Source organism: Balaenoptera musculus, chromosome 13 (genome assembly GCF_009873245.2).
Source record: "Balaenoptera musculus isolate JJ_BM4_2016_0621 chromosome 13, mBalMus1.pri.v3, whole genome shotgun sequence".
In the NCBI taxonomy this organism is placed as follows: domain Eukaryota; kingdom Metazoa; phylum Chordata; class Mammalia; order Artiodactyla; family Balaenopteridae; genus Balaenoptera; species Balaenoptera musculus.
Genome location: NC_045797.1, coordinates 29,276,282 through 29,288,856, shown reverse-complemented (window position 1 = coordinate 29,288,856; position 12,575 = coordinate 29,276,282). Strand labels below are relative to the sequence as shown.

Sequence of the window (12,575 nt, the reverse complement as noted above, 5' to 3'; positions counted from 1 at the left end):
TGGTTATGTGGACACTGAAAATTATCTGTTTTGATATATTTTTAAGGTATGGGTGTTTTTTTTACCTTAGATTTTAAGAACTGAAAACACTGCATTGATGAGTTAAATATTTTAAATCCAGTAGAATAGCCTCTAATAAAATGTGGAATTATATTACAGGCTGAAGCTGAGAAAGACCCAGAACTAGGGAAAAAAAGGTATGTTGCTTTAAGTTTGCTAACAGTTTTTATAGTATGTAGTTAATTACTAAATATTATTTGTGTATTTTATGGTAATTGTTCACTAGTAACAAAAAGTTTGTATCTTTTATATGAGTGTTATGAGGGTGTTTTTTGTTTTGGGGTTTTTGGAGGGCTCTGTTTGACCTAGGGGCTTTTTTTGTTATTATTTTTTGTCTCTTTCAGATATTTACTGATTTTTTTTTTTAGGAGAAGTGAATGTGTACACACAGTTTGAATTAAATATATGAATTTGCCTTCTTTATGAAATATTTTGCTAATTCTCTTGAACAGCTCAACTCTGTTATCAGTGTTATATTCTTGTTAGATTTTTCTATTCCAAAATAGTTAGGCACAGTAGTAATTTTAAGTTTGTTTGTATAATCCTTTTAAATTTTCATTGAGTTTTTAAAACCAGAAAGATAATATTCAGTGTGTATTTTGGTATAAAACAAAATAATATGTACACTGCTTTATATTTTCAGAGGGTGAAAGGTTGTTCTTCAGAGTCTATACAAACTGGTAACTCACAACTTTTTTTGACCACATATAGTATATCCTCTTTGTAGTGACTTTCTCATCCTGATGAATACCACACTCATCACCACCCTTGTCCCACCAATGAATAACCTCCCTTTTACTGCTCTTCATTGGGAATCACTGATAGAGAATTCTTTCTCTCTTTCATACTAAGTGATTTACCCTTATTTTTTAGTCAGTGTAGTAAGAGCTTATCAGTTTGAAAGAGGAGTTTGAGTGTATAAATATGGAAAGTTTATTTTATTTGATACACTGCCTAATTATAAGATGCCTGAAAAACAGGATGTCTTATGGATTTTTCTTCTCAGTAATTTTTATAAAATGAGACTTTTAAATGATAAAGATGATTACGAGTACATTAAAATATATCGGTAACTTTAAGCAATAGGTTGGCTATACATATCCACACAAACTTTTTTAAGTTGCACATCAGCATACCAATTATATTTACATGCCTAAGAAGTAATAACCAACAGCAAGCAGTGTTTGCTACAGAAGCCCGCAAAGGGCTGAATAAGTAACGATGCTGCATGTAGTAGTATAGATAGACCTGCAGTTTGGCTGTAGTAACTCTGGCTGGTAAGTAAGTAGGCTCTTCCAAAAATCCATTTTATATATTTCATTTGACAGTTTCTTTCACGTCCAAAAGAATAGTTACTGTGTGCGTTTGGTCATTTTCTCTTTCATTGTTTTCACTTATCTTTTAAAATCAGATATGTCTTAATGCATTTACAAATAGTTGTCTAATCTTATTAATTTTTAAAGTTCTAGCACTAATAATTTCTTAATTCCCACTTTGCAGTTGTTTTTTTTCTGACCTGTATGATGTTAGAGAAAAAAGACATGGGATGTGGCTGAATACTTCACATTTCTTTATTGGAGTAAGCTGATCCTGAGAAAATACTGGTCCTTGTATTTTTTTTTTTTTTTTAAGCCCTTGTGGATGCTAATTCGTTAATATGATCCTCTTGTTTATAGTTAATGTAAAGTATTTGTTTCCTTTTTAAAAGAAATCTCACATGGATATATTAATAATTTAATAAAATTCTATATTTTCCCTGTTTTAACCAACCCCCATGTGAACATTATTTATTTATCATATGATTAAGGCTCCAAATAAGGGTGCAAGAGGAAATGTTCACCAGTTCATTAATAATGTTGGGCAGTACTCAGTGGCCCTCTGAAATAAATACTGATCTTCACTGTTATGTCTCAGTCTAAAGTTTCTCAGAAAGTATATGGTATGGTGTTAACCTTTGTTCTCATGGCCAGCTTTTATTATATACCTTCTCTGAAGATTTTGGAACCCTGGTTTTATGGAGGGATGGGGTAGGACAGGGGAGTGGGAAATTAGATACCTCTATCCTGAACCCAGCCTTTCTGGAATCCTTTTTTGGTCCAGTTTCCAGAATATGATTTTGTTTTCTTTATTCTTTTTTTTTTTTTTTTTTTTTTTTTTTTTTTTTGCTGCATTGGGTCTTCGTTGGTGTGTGTGGGCTTTCTCTAGTTGTGGCGAGAGGGGGCTACTCTTGGTTGTAGTGGGCAGGCTTCTCATTGCGGTGGCTTCTCTTGTTGCGGAGCACGGGCTCTAGGTGCGTGGGCTTCAGTAGTTGCAGCACACAGGCTTTAGTAGTTGTGGCACGTGGGTTCAGTAGTTGTGGCACATGGGCTCAGTAGTTGTGGCTCGTGAGCTCAGTAGTTGTGGCTTATGGGCTCTAGAGCGCAGGCTCAGTAGTTGTGGCACACGGGCTTAGTTGCTCCATGGCATGTGGGATCTTCCCGGACCAGGGATCGAACCCGTGTCCCCTGCATTGGCAGGCGGATTCCCAACCACTACGCCACCAGGGAAGTCCTTCTTTATTCTTTTAAAAGACTGTTTTTTATACTCTGGTGTTAATAATTTCATTTATTTGACATCTCAAACTGACTTTCCAAGCTAACTTGATGAACACTGAAGCTTTTTACCGTATCAGCCAGAAAACTAGATACTAATTTTTGGAAAATAAATCCTATGAAGAAAGCACTATAATTTTAAAAGACTGGCACACAAGAACAAATATGGAATTAAGCCATTTTCCTAAGTAGGTTCATGCTGTCTGTTTCAAGTGTGATACTGCATAGTGATTCATTTTGTATAAAAGATAACAGCTTTTTAAATTTACTGACAAACTTTAAATGTGGTAAAGGGGGAGGACTTACTGTATCCTAGAGCCAGGAATCAAAATCTCCATTGTTCTCCTTCTAAAGCCCAGTAAATTGGTGTTTTTGTATAGCTCTAGTTTGTAAAGCCTTTAGGGTTAATATGCAGTTCTGTAATGAGGCAGGAGTTTGAATTTAATGTTCATTATTGGAAATGAGTCTTGTAACTTAAAAATGAAAGCTTATTTCTTGAGAAATAATATTCACATAACTGCTTTAACTGAATATCACAACTTTTTCTTTGTCATATTTGTGCTTGGCAACAAGTTTTTTTTTTTTACTTTTCCTAAGAATTTGGAACACCAAAAATCAGCCATTGGTATTTTTTAATATAAGGGATGTGAATCATTTCAAATACAAACCTTTAAACCCTTTCAGCATACAAAGGATAGCTTATACAGTTGAATAGAATATTATTTGATAAAGGTCTATGGTTACTGACTTTTTAACTTAAATAAATTCCTCAAACTCTTTGCCTTAATGGCTTTTCTTCAAGAGGTGTTTCTCTGATCTCTTAGAAAAGTTTTCTCCTCTGGAAGTTTAAACTTAACCATCTTTGGAGGAGGGAGGAATAGTTTATTGGCTCATAAGATTAGACCCTGATGTGGTAGCACTTACTTTTTCCAAACTTCTGAAATATTATTAATGTCTCAGGACACGGACACCATCTTGCAGTAACTAAAGAGTATATAGCCACCCTTTGAGAAGCATATCAAAAGGGATGTCTCATCCCCCCTCCTTCCTTGAAGAGTAGGAGGAAAAAGTCAACACTGAGATATTGATATGGCAGGATCACTTTCTGGAGTCTTTCTCCAACCTGTACCTTCTAATGTAATTAATCAGATGTATTTGTTAAACATTATTGTGTTGACAGAGTGCTGGATGTTGTCTTCAGAAGCTAAGATTTTCCTTATTACTATTCAGGATAATCTCTTATCCATGGAGCATTAATATAAAAACAGTTTATTCTGTCTCTGTCTCAGTGAAAATAGTTGTATCGCACACTTTTATTTTTATGTTGGATTTGGGAGGACCTTGATGAATTAGATCAGTTGCATATACTTGCCATGTATTTCCTCCATTTCTTCTAAATAATTTTACTTAAAATTTTAAGCTATGTATTAGAATCTTAAATTAGTCTCTGTAACTGGAAGAATTTCTTTTAACAAATTTCTTCTTGTGATATAGCCAAAGGCACATACTTTATAATAAGTACACATGTTTATGTTAAGGTGGTTGTATCAGCTTTGCCTCTAACTTTAAATCTCCAACAGAGTATTTAAAAGATATTTCCAAAGAAAGTTTTCTTTTAAGTATTACTAATAAATACAGTTCTTGGGAAATTGAAAACAAATCTGTTTCACACCCAAAAGAAAGAGGTGACGTGTTTAAGATAAGTGTGGCCTATCAGTTTCTGTTTCTGTTCCTTTTATGTAAGGCTCACTTATAAAATTGTAAATAATGCATGGATCATTAGTTTCACGAACCATAAACATATTTTATTATTTCAGTTACCACTGTTGGGGAGATAAGACCTAATAATAATTTGAGATGTCTCAAATTCACATTCAGCCTTCTGGTATCAGGGGCAAACTTGACACAGAAGGAAAAAAAAATGGTTATAACTTATATGAGTAAAATGATCATATCAGTGGTCATAATATTGCCATAATTTCCTTTGAACTAAAAAGAAATCTTTAGTGCAATGGAGGATCATTTTAAAATTTTATGTTATCTGTATATTTACATCAAAACTTCTTAACCATTATTATGCTGATTGGCTGGATTTCCCAGTGCTTATTGCTCTTCTATCAGGAAGTCTTAACAATTAGCATCAACAGGATTATTTATGATGGTTGAATTCTCATCATAGTTTGATTTTTGTTTGTGTTTTTGTTTGTGTTCTTTTTGTTTTTAAATACTTTTAGCCCTGACTTGAAAAACCGTTCAGTTGATGAAAGTGAGGTGCAAAGAGCAGCTGATAGTCCCTCCGTTAAACCTAGTGAAGAAGTTAAAGAAGAATCTATTCCCAGCATTCAAACAGAAACTTTTATACAACAGGAAGAGCCTTGTGAGGAAGAACCAGAAAAAGCACTATGTGTCTCTGACTTTGCTATTGAAACATTTGAAGTTGAAACTCAAGGAGAGGAGGTCAAAGTGGAAATTCCTCTTGTAGCATCCACTCCAGCCAGTATTGACTTATTCACTGAAAATGGAGAGCAGTCTGTTTTAAATCAGCAGGTGTATACCAGTGACTTTGAGAAGGAAGAGGCAGAAATTATTAACCCTGAAACGGAATTAACATCATCTGATAGTGCATTTATAGAAGAAAGGAACATCAAAGGAATTCTAGAAGACTCTCCATCTGAAGCAGAAGATTTCTTTTCTGCAATTACACAGTCTATGATAGAAGCTGTAGCTGAAGTAGACAAACATGAAACTGTTTCAGAAATAGTACCATCTACTTGTGTTGTGGCCTTAGTACCTGGAATTTCCACTGGGGATGAGCAGTCAGTGAGCACAAAGGGAATTTCTGCAAAAAGTAATATGGATGAAAAGGAGGAGAATGAATTAAATACCAAGGGAACCAGAATGAATCTGCAAATACGAATAGAGAAGGCTGAAAAGAATGATGATAAGATGGTTGCAGAGAAGTTGGAAAAGATTGTGGCTGCAATGAAAGAAAAGCCTGCAGAAAACTCAGTGACCAAGGCATGCCCAAATAAAGGAGTGGTTCAGGCCAATAAGTCCGAGGAAACTAGTAAAATTAGTATGCTGCCTGCATCAAATGCATCTAGCAGTAAATCAAGCATCAAGGCTGGTATGGTCTCTTCTCTAAAGGCAAAAGCTACAGCTTCAAAATCTGAAAACCAGAAAAGTTTTCTAAAATCTGTACTCAGAGATCAAATAAATGCTGAAAAGAAACTTTCAGCCAAGGAATTGGGTCTCCTTAAACCTACAAGTGCCAGATCAGGCTTGGCTGAAAACAGCAGTAAATTGAAACCCACTCAGAGCAGTGTTACCAGAGGAGGCAGTGGAAGGATCTCAGCCCTGCAAGGCAAAGATTCTAAACTGGATTACAGGGATATTACAAAACAGTCTCAGGAAACAGAGGCTAAACCTTCCATCATGAAACGGGATGACAGCAACAATAAGGTGAGGAGGGTAGGAAGACTGTTCAGAGAATCTTTGAAGTGATTAGCTCTCTGTTGTAGCTAAGGAGTAGGAGATGTAATCTTGTTTTACGCTTTCATCTGCTCACTCCCTTCACCCCCAAGCTCCCTTTTCCCTTTCTTAAATGACTCCATTGATTTAAGCCAGTAGACACTTAGAATAATAAGCTCAAGTTTGTAATTTATTAACAGGTGTGAAAGCATTATTTGGATAAAATGTTGTCAGAAATAAAACTTTGCATTTAAAAAAAAAAAAATCTGCATTGAATCTCCTGAGGTGATTTAGCTTCTGAAATGGGAAACCGTTTTCTCTTTTAAATTGAAGCTTCCTTTATCAGTTTACTGATGGCCCTACTTAGACAGTAAAACTGAATTTAACTACAGCTTATGGAGATGATGCCTATACTGTTAAATGATTGTTGACTTAGCTTGGTATACCTGTTAAATATTTGTATAATTGAATGTGTTTGGGTAATATTTGCTTTTTGAATTCTTTTTGTGTTTTAAAGAACATTAATAACCTAGTTGTAAATTCTGTTTTTCTGTATTTCTTATTTAATATTTCAGACTTTGACTGGGCAAAACACTAAGACTCCTAAAAGCACCACTGGTAGAAGTTCCAAACCCAAAGAGGTAAGAAACAATCTACTAACACAGACCCATCTATTCCATCATTCCATAAAAGAGTTCGTCCACCTTGTAACTTGTGTCTCTCCTGTAATAATTAGTTTGATATAGAGCAAGGGACAGGAATGAGATAGTACATTTTTGACCCCACCACCAGTTCATTTTCTGACCTTGAGCTAGGCTAAATAGTTTGTTCTTGGTGTGGAGCAAAAAGTTACACAGGGATGGAAAGGGGATTAGAGTAGGAAGACACCTCCAGTCTCACATCAGTAGGAAGGGGTTGTAACACAGAATAAAATCATCTATGTAAAGGAGGTTGACATTTGACTTGAGTCCTCTCCATTTTGTTATCCTTTTGGTACCACTCAATTTAACCTAACTAGACGGGCTTTAAGATTTACTTTCTTTGTACTGACTTCTACTGCCAAATAAACATGTTACAATTTATATTTGGCTGTTTGGTATTTTAGATTTCTGTTATTCATAGAATATTTTTTCAGTTATTTTACTTTTTTCCCCTGGTAGGGCATAAATTTGGGTCTACTTTATTAGGGCAAGGAGAAATGTTAGTAGTTTAAGAAGCAGAAGTAAGGATTATGGTTCTTCCATGGCTTAATAAATTGATAGTACAGTTGCTTACACATCCCCCCTCCTGCCCTAAATTTACTGTGTATGTATTCTAATGCCATTATTATATTTACTAGTAATTGACCATTGATAGTGTACTAAATGTGTAGGAGGCCTGCCAGGAATTTATTTTCTTTAGTAATTGGCACCATTTTTCAAATTACAGATACTATTTTTTTTTTCAAGTGCAGTTATATTTGTCATTAAGTCTTAGTAATAAATTTTCTGTATAACTTTCTCAAAATCTTATATAGGCATACCTCAGAGATATTACAAGTTCTGTTCCAGACCAGAATAGTAAAGTAAATATCTGAATAAAAGTGAGTCACACAAATTTTTTGGTTTCCCAGTACATGTAAAAGTTATGTTTATACTATACTGTACTCTATTAAGTGTACAGTAGCATTGTGTCTTTAAAAAAATGTGCATACCTTAATTAAGTACCTTATTGCTAAAAAATGGTAACCATCATCTGAGTCTTCAGTGAATCGTAATCTTTTTGCAGTAGTAACATCAAAGGTCACTGACCAGAGATCACCATAACAAATACAATAATAATGAAGAAGTTTGCATATTGTGAGAATTACCGAAATGTGACACAGAGACATGAAGTTATCAAGTGCTGCTGGAAAAATGGCACCAATAGACTTGTTTATCACAGGGTTTCCACAAATCTTCAATTTGTAAAAAGTAGTATCTACAAAGTACAATAAAGCAAAGTGCAATTAAGCAAAATGTGCCTGTATCTTAGTATTACATATCTTAAAATATGTATTATGTATCTAAATTGATTGATGGAACAATCTAGTTAGCTATTAACTTTCTAGTTGCATTTGAGGTGCTTTTAGTAGTCCATGAAGTCTCCAAAACACTTGCTAGATATCATTTAACATATGGAATGGTAAATTCTTTATATTATGTTAATTGTTTGATAAATGCTCTTAATGTAGTATTTTTGTACATCATATTTCCAATTCGCACGTCATTTAGGAAATAATTGTAATCTTACTGAAATTAAGTAAAGGTGGAATTAGATTGCTATTGTTAGGATTTTACCTTTGGCATTGTTTACTCTTTGGATTTGTTTGTGGGGCTTTGAAAAATAACTAATTTCAGCTTTAGGAAACATCTCTATACTGAAATTCTCACAAATGATAGGTATGTCATGCACATTTATTGAGACTGTATGGAACCTAGCCAGTTATCAGTAGTTGTTCACAATTCTGTGAGTTTTTTTACCTTTCCAACAGGAACCCTTATTTCCATTTAATTTGGATGAATTTGTTACTGTGGATGAAGTTATAGAAGAAGTGAATCCTTTTCAAGCCAAGCAGAATCCACTGAAGGGAAAAAGGAAAGAAGCTCTCAAAAATACCCCTTCCTCTGAACTTAACTTGAAGAAGAAGAAGGGGAAAACCTCTGCTCCTCGTGTTGTTGAGGGAGAATTATCTTTTGTAACATTGGATGAGATTGGGGAAGAAGAAGATGCAGCTGCACATCTAGCACAAGCTCTAGTCACTGTGGATGAAGTAATTGATGAAGAAGAAATAAATATGGAAGAAATGGTAAAAAATTCAAATTCACTTCTTACATTAGATGAGTTAATTGATCAAGATGATTGCATTTCCCACAGTGAACCTAAAGATGTTACTGTACTGTCAGTGGCTGAAGAACAAGATCTTCTCAAACAGGAACGCTTGGTAACTGTGGATGAAATTGGAGAAGTAGAAGAGCTACCTTTAAATGAGTCGGCAGACATAAGTTTTGCTGCTTTAAATACTAAAGGAGATGAGGAAAATACTGGAAGGGATTCCATTGGGTTCATTTCTTCTCACATGCCTGAAGACCCTTCTGCTTTAGTTACTGTAGATGAAATACAGGATGACAGCAGTGATCTGCATTTAGTGACATTAGATGAAGTAACTGAAGAGGATGAAGACTCTCTGGCAGATTTTAACAACCTTAAAGAAGAGCTTAATTTTGTTACTGTTGATGAAGTTGGAGAGGAGGAAGATGGAGACAATGATTTAAAAGTTGAATTAACACAAAGCAAACATGACCATCCCACCGATAAAAGAGGGGATAGAAGAAAGAGAGCTGTGGACACAAAGAAGACAAAACTTGAAGCTTTGTCCCAAGTGGGTCCAGTAAATGAGAATATTATGGAAGAAGATCTGAAAACCATGATTGAAAGACACTTAGCAGGTAGATACTCAGAAGTGGTAGCTTTTGTTTTATAGGGGACTACATTTAAAATTTTTTTAAATATATGTTACAACATTACCAATAATTTCACTGTGTATTGACATAAGAAGCCAACAGATAGTTATGGCCAAGTGATATTTTCCGAAGAAATATGTTCAAGTTTCACAAATTTCTCTTAGTTCAGACCCTGCCCCAAGTTACTGTATCTTAAGAAAAGATAACAAAACCAGAAAGCAAACTAGAATACCCAGATTAGAATTGGAATGAAAATGATATGTTTGTATTATTGAGAAAATACAGCTTTTGATAAGTAGAAGGCTGTTTATACCAGCCTGCCTCCTAGTTTTTGCTTAGACTTAGGATTTGGGAAAATTTGTGAAGGTACCATTTCACTTTTAAGTAATATTTTGATGGTATAGAATAATAGATCAGCTCACTTTCAGTACTTTAGGGAGATCAAAATAATTTCGAATACAAAAATCTTGAAAAATTTAACCAAACTAAGAAAAAATACTAGAAAGGTCCCACAGTCTTGAACAAAATAGAAAAATGTGGGTAGGCTCCTTGAGAAAAGCAGGTGGTAAGGTGGAGTTTTGATCCGGATAAATGGGAAAATAAAAGGAGAATGCTTAGACTAGTGCTGAATTTTTAAAAACAGAATTCTCCTATTTTATATTAGAAATAGGTTTCCTTCCCAAATTTGAGTAATATCTATCTTGTTTGCAAAAAAGGTGTCAAAGTTGTTATTCAGAGTTAAAAGCAATTTAAACACTGTTACTGTAGCAATAAATTAGACTTTCTCTTTAAAGCTAAAGTGCCAGCCAAGAGAGTTAGAATTGGGAAAACGCCACCATCAGAAAAAGCTGTTACGGCAGAACCAGCAAATGATGAAGAGGCCTTCCAAATTAGTGAAGGTAAAGCAGGATTGATAGAAGTGGGGGAGAGAGTAATGCAATATGAGGAGGTGGTTAAAGTTCCAAAGATCTACTGTCTAAGAAGAAAAGTAGAAAAAGAGTCAACAGAGCAGGGATGGGAGTTGAGGGAGTGAGGGAAGGCAGCCCATTAATGATTAGATCTGGATAAAGATTTTTATCTTTGCAATTATAGAGATAATGGAACATAATGGAATGGGGTAATAGAGAATAATATGGGATCCTGTTATAATAGAATGTGACAAATTTTTGTGGAAATGATCCACGAAAGGTTATTCTGACCATGTTGCAGCATCAAGTAAAAATTATTTATTAACTAGCTTTTATTTGTGTACCAGATCCCTTGCTTTATGGATGCTGCCAAGCAGACAGCCAGTGAATTAAATAAGATGTCTTAATAACAGTGCAATTCATGTTGAAACAAATAGGGAACAGTGTCTAGAATACTCCAGTTACTTAACAAGTATTTGTCATTGTGTCCATATATTCATAGCAAAATCCTAAATCCCTTGTACCGTTCTCTTTGAAAACAGCACCCTCATTGCCCTCCTGCTTTTGTATCCTATGTTCTCTAAGGAAAAACTACCAACTGTGATTCAGTCGAATCTCATTGACCTAGCTCTCAGCTGGGTCCTCAGTGCTGCTCCACAATTTATTTAGGCCTCCTTCCTTTCCCATTTCCTAACCAGGTGTAATAAAAACCTAAAACCCTTCTGCTTGTCATACTGGATTAAGTTTTTTTCTTCTTAATTTAGTCTTATTTGACTTCTCTGCATCATTTGTTACTGTTGATTATGTACTCTTTCTTGATGCTCTCTCCCTTGGCTAAGTGGGTACTCCTCCTTTGTCTATTCTTCTCCATTAACCTCTCCTTGATACCAAGCCATAGTCAGTGTTTTTACTAACTGACAAATGCTTCTAGCATAATTTCATGAGGGCTTTCCCCCCTCGGGATTTCTGTTGTGATAGGGCAACTTCAGCTACCAGCTTGCTTAGAACTGCCTCATCTCAACAGAAGAATAGAGAAAGAATCATTTCTTTACTGCTTTTGTAACCATTTATTTTCATTAATAGACAATATATTTGATGAAAGAACCTAGCTTAAGAAAAAGTCATTTTTTAAATAATTTTAAACTTAAAATATTTGTTTTAATCTTTTAAATTATTATGTAATTATATATAATATGTATTATTGTTGTTGTTATTATTAGATAAAGGTGCCTTTGGAGTGGCAGCAGCATATGTGTTTGAGGAAGTATTACTCTGTTCAGGGTTGTAGCAAGACACTGGAGGCTGTTTTAAGCATCAAGTCAAGAAAAGCGAGACAGCCTTTTCAATCGACTCTTTGGGACTTGATGACTGGTAAAATGCAAGGAGTAAGAGAACAGTAAATAACGATTTCATAGTTTCTAACCATCCCCTCAGATTTGGTAAAGAGTAGCCCAGTTACATGGGGAGAGCACTGAACTTGAAGTCACAAGTCTCTGTCACTTACTGGCTATGCATCCTTGGACATAATCAGTTTCTTACCTCTTTTGGTTTTGCTTTCTCCATCTGTGAAGAAATAGGGATAATAATGATTTGACCTGCCTGTCTCACACGAGATAAAAGCTAAATGAATGATACATATGTGAGAGAGATTTGTCCAGTGCTTTACAGCAGTTAGGTATTTCAGCTACTGAGGGTAACCAGAATTGCTTGGAACCAGTTTTTGTTTTTGTCTTCCCCCAAGATCCTGTTAGGCATTTTGCTGATCACATTGAGTGCTTCTTACATGTTAATTCACTTTGCTGGGTTTGAATGTTTGTAGTTTCACTTGTGATTCAGTCTAACAAGGGTCTTAGTCCATCAGTTTAGGTTTTGTTTTTCTTGGTTGGAAGGGTTTTCAGTACAGGGCAGCAGAATTATTCTCTGCTCGTGTCCTTTTCCCCTCAATCCACACTCTTCTCCCACCCCAGCACTTTTGCATACACACGTTAACTCTTGCCAATAATATAGAACTTGAACTTCTTCCATTACCTTTTAAATTTTTTCCTTAACAATGTGTAAATAAA

General features: G+C 34.9%; 1 protein-coding gene across 5 annotated transcripts in view; it reads left to right on the top strand.

The window, feature by feature from the left end:
• Positions 1-12,575, top strand: part of ZNF638 (zinc finger protein 638) — a 97,096-nt gene that overhangs the window by 81,434 nt on the left and 3,087 nt on the right. For 4 of the 5 annotated variants that reach the window (XM_036872333.1, XM_036872334.1, XM_036872332.1 and 1 more), the window contains 5 exons: positions 160-197; positions 4,886-6,113; positions 6,698-6,763; positions 8,635-9,589; positions 10,399-10,503. In XM_036872333.1, coding sequence (XP_036728228.1) covers positions 160-197; positions 4,886-6,113; positions 6,698-6,763; positions 8,635-9,589; positions 10,399-10,503 — 2,392 coding nt within the window. The remainder of the gene's footprint in view (positions 1-159; positions 198-4,885; positions 6,114-6,697; positions 6,764-8,634; positions 9,590-10,398; positions 10,504-12,575) is intronic. The other variant, XM_036872337.1, reaches the window with a different exon arrangement.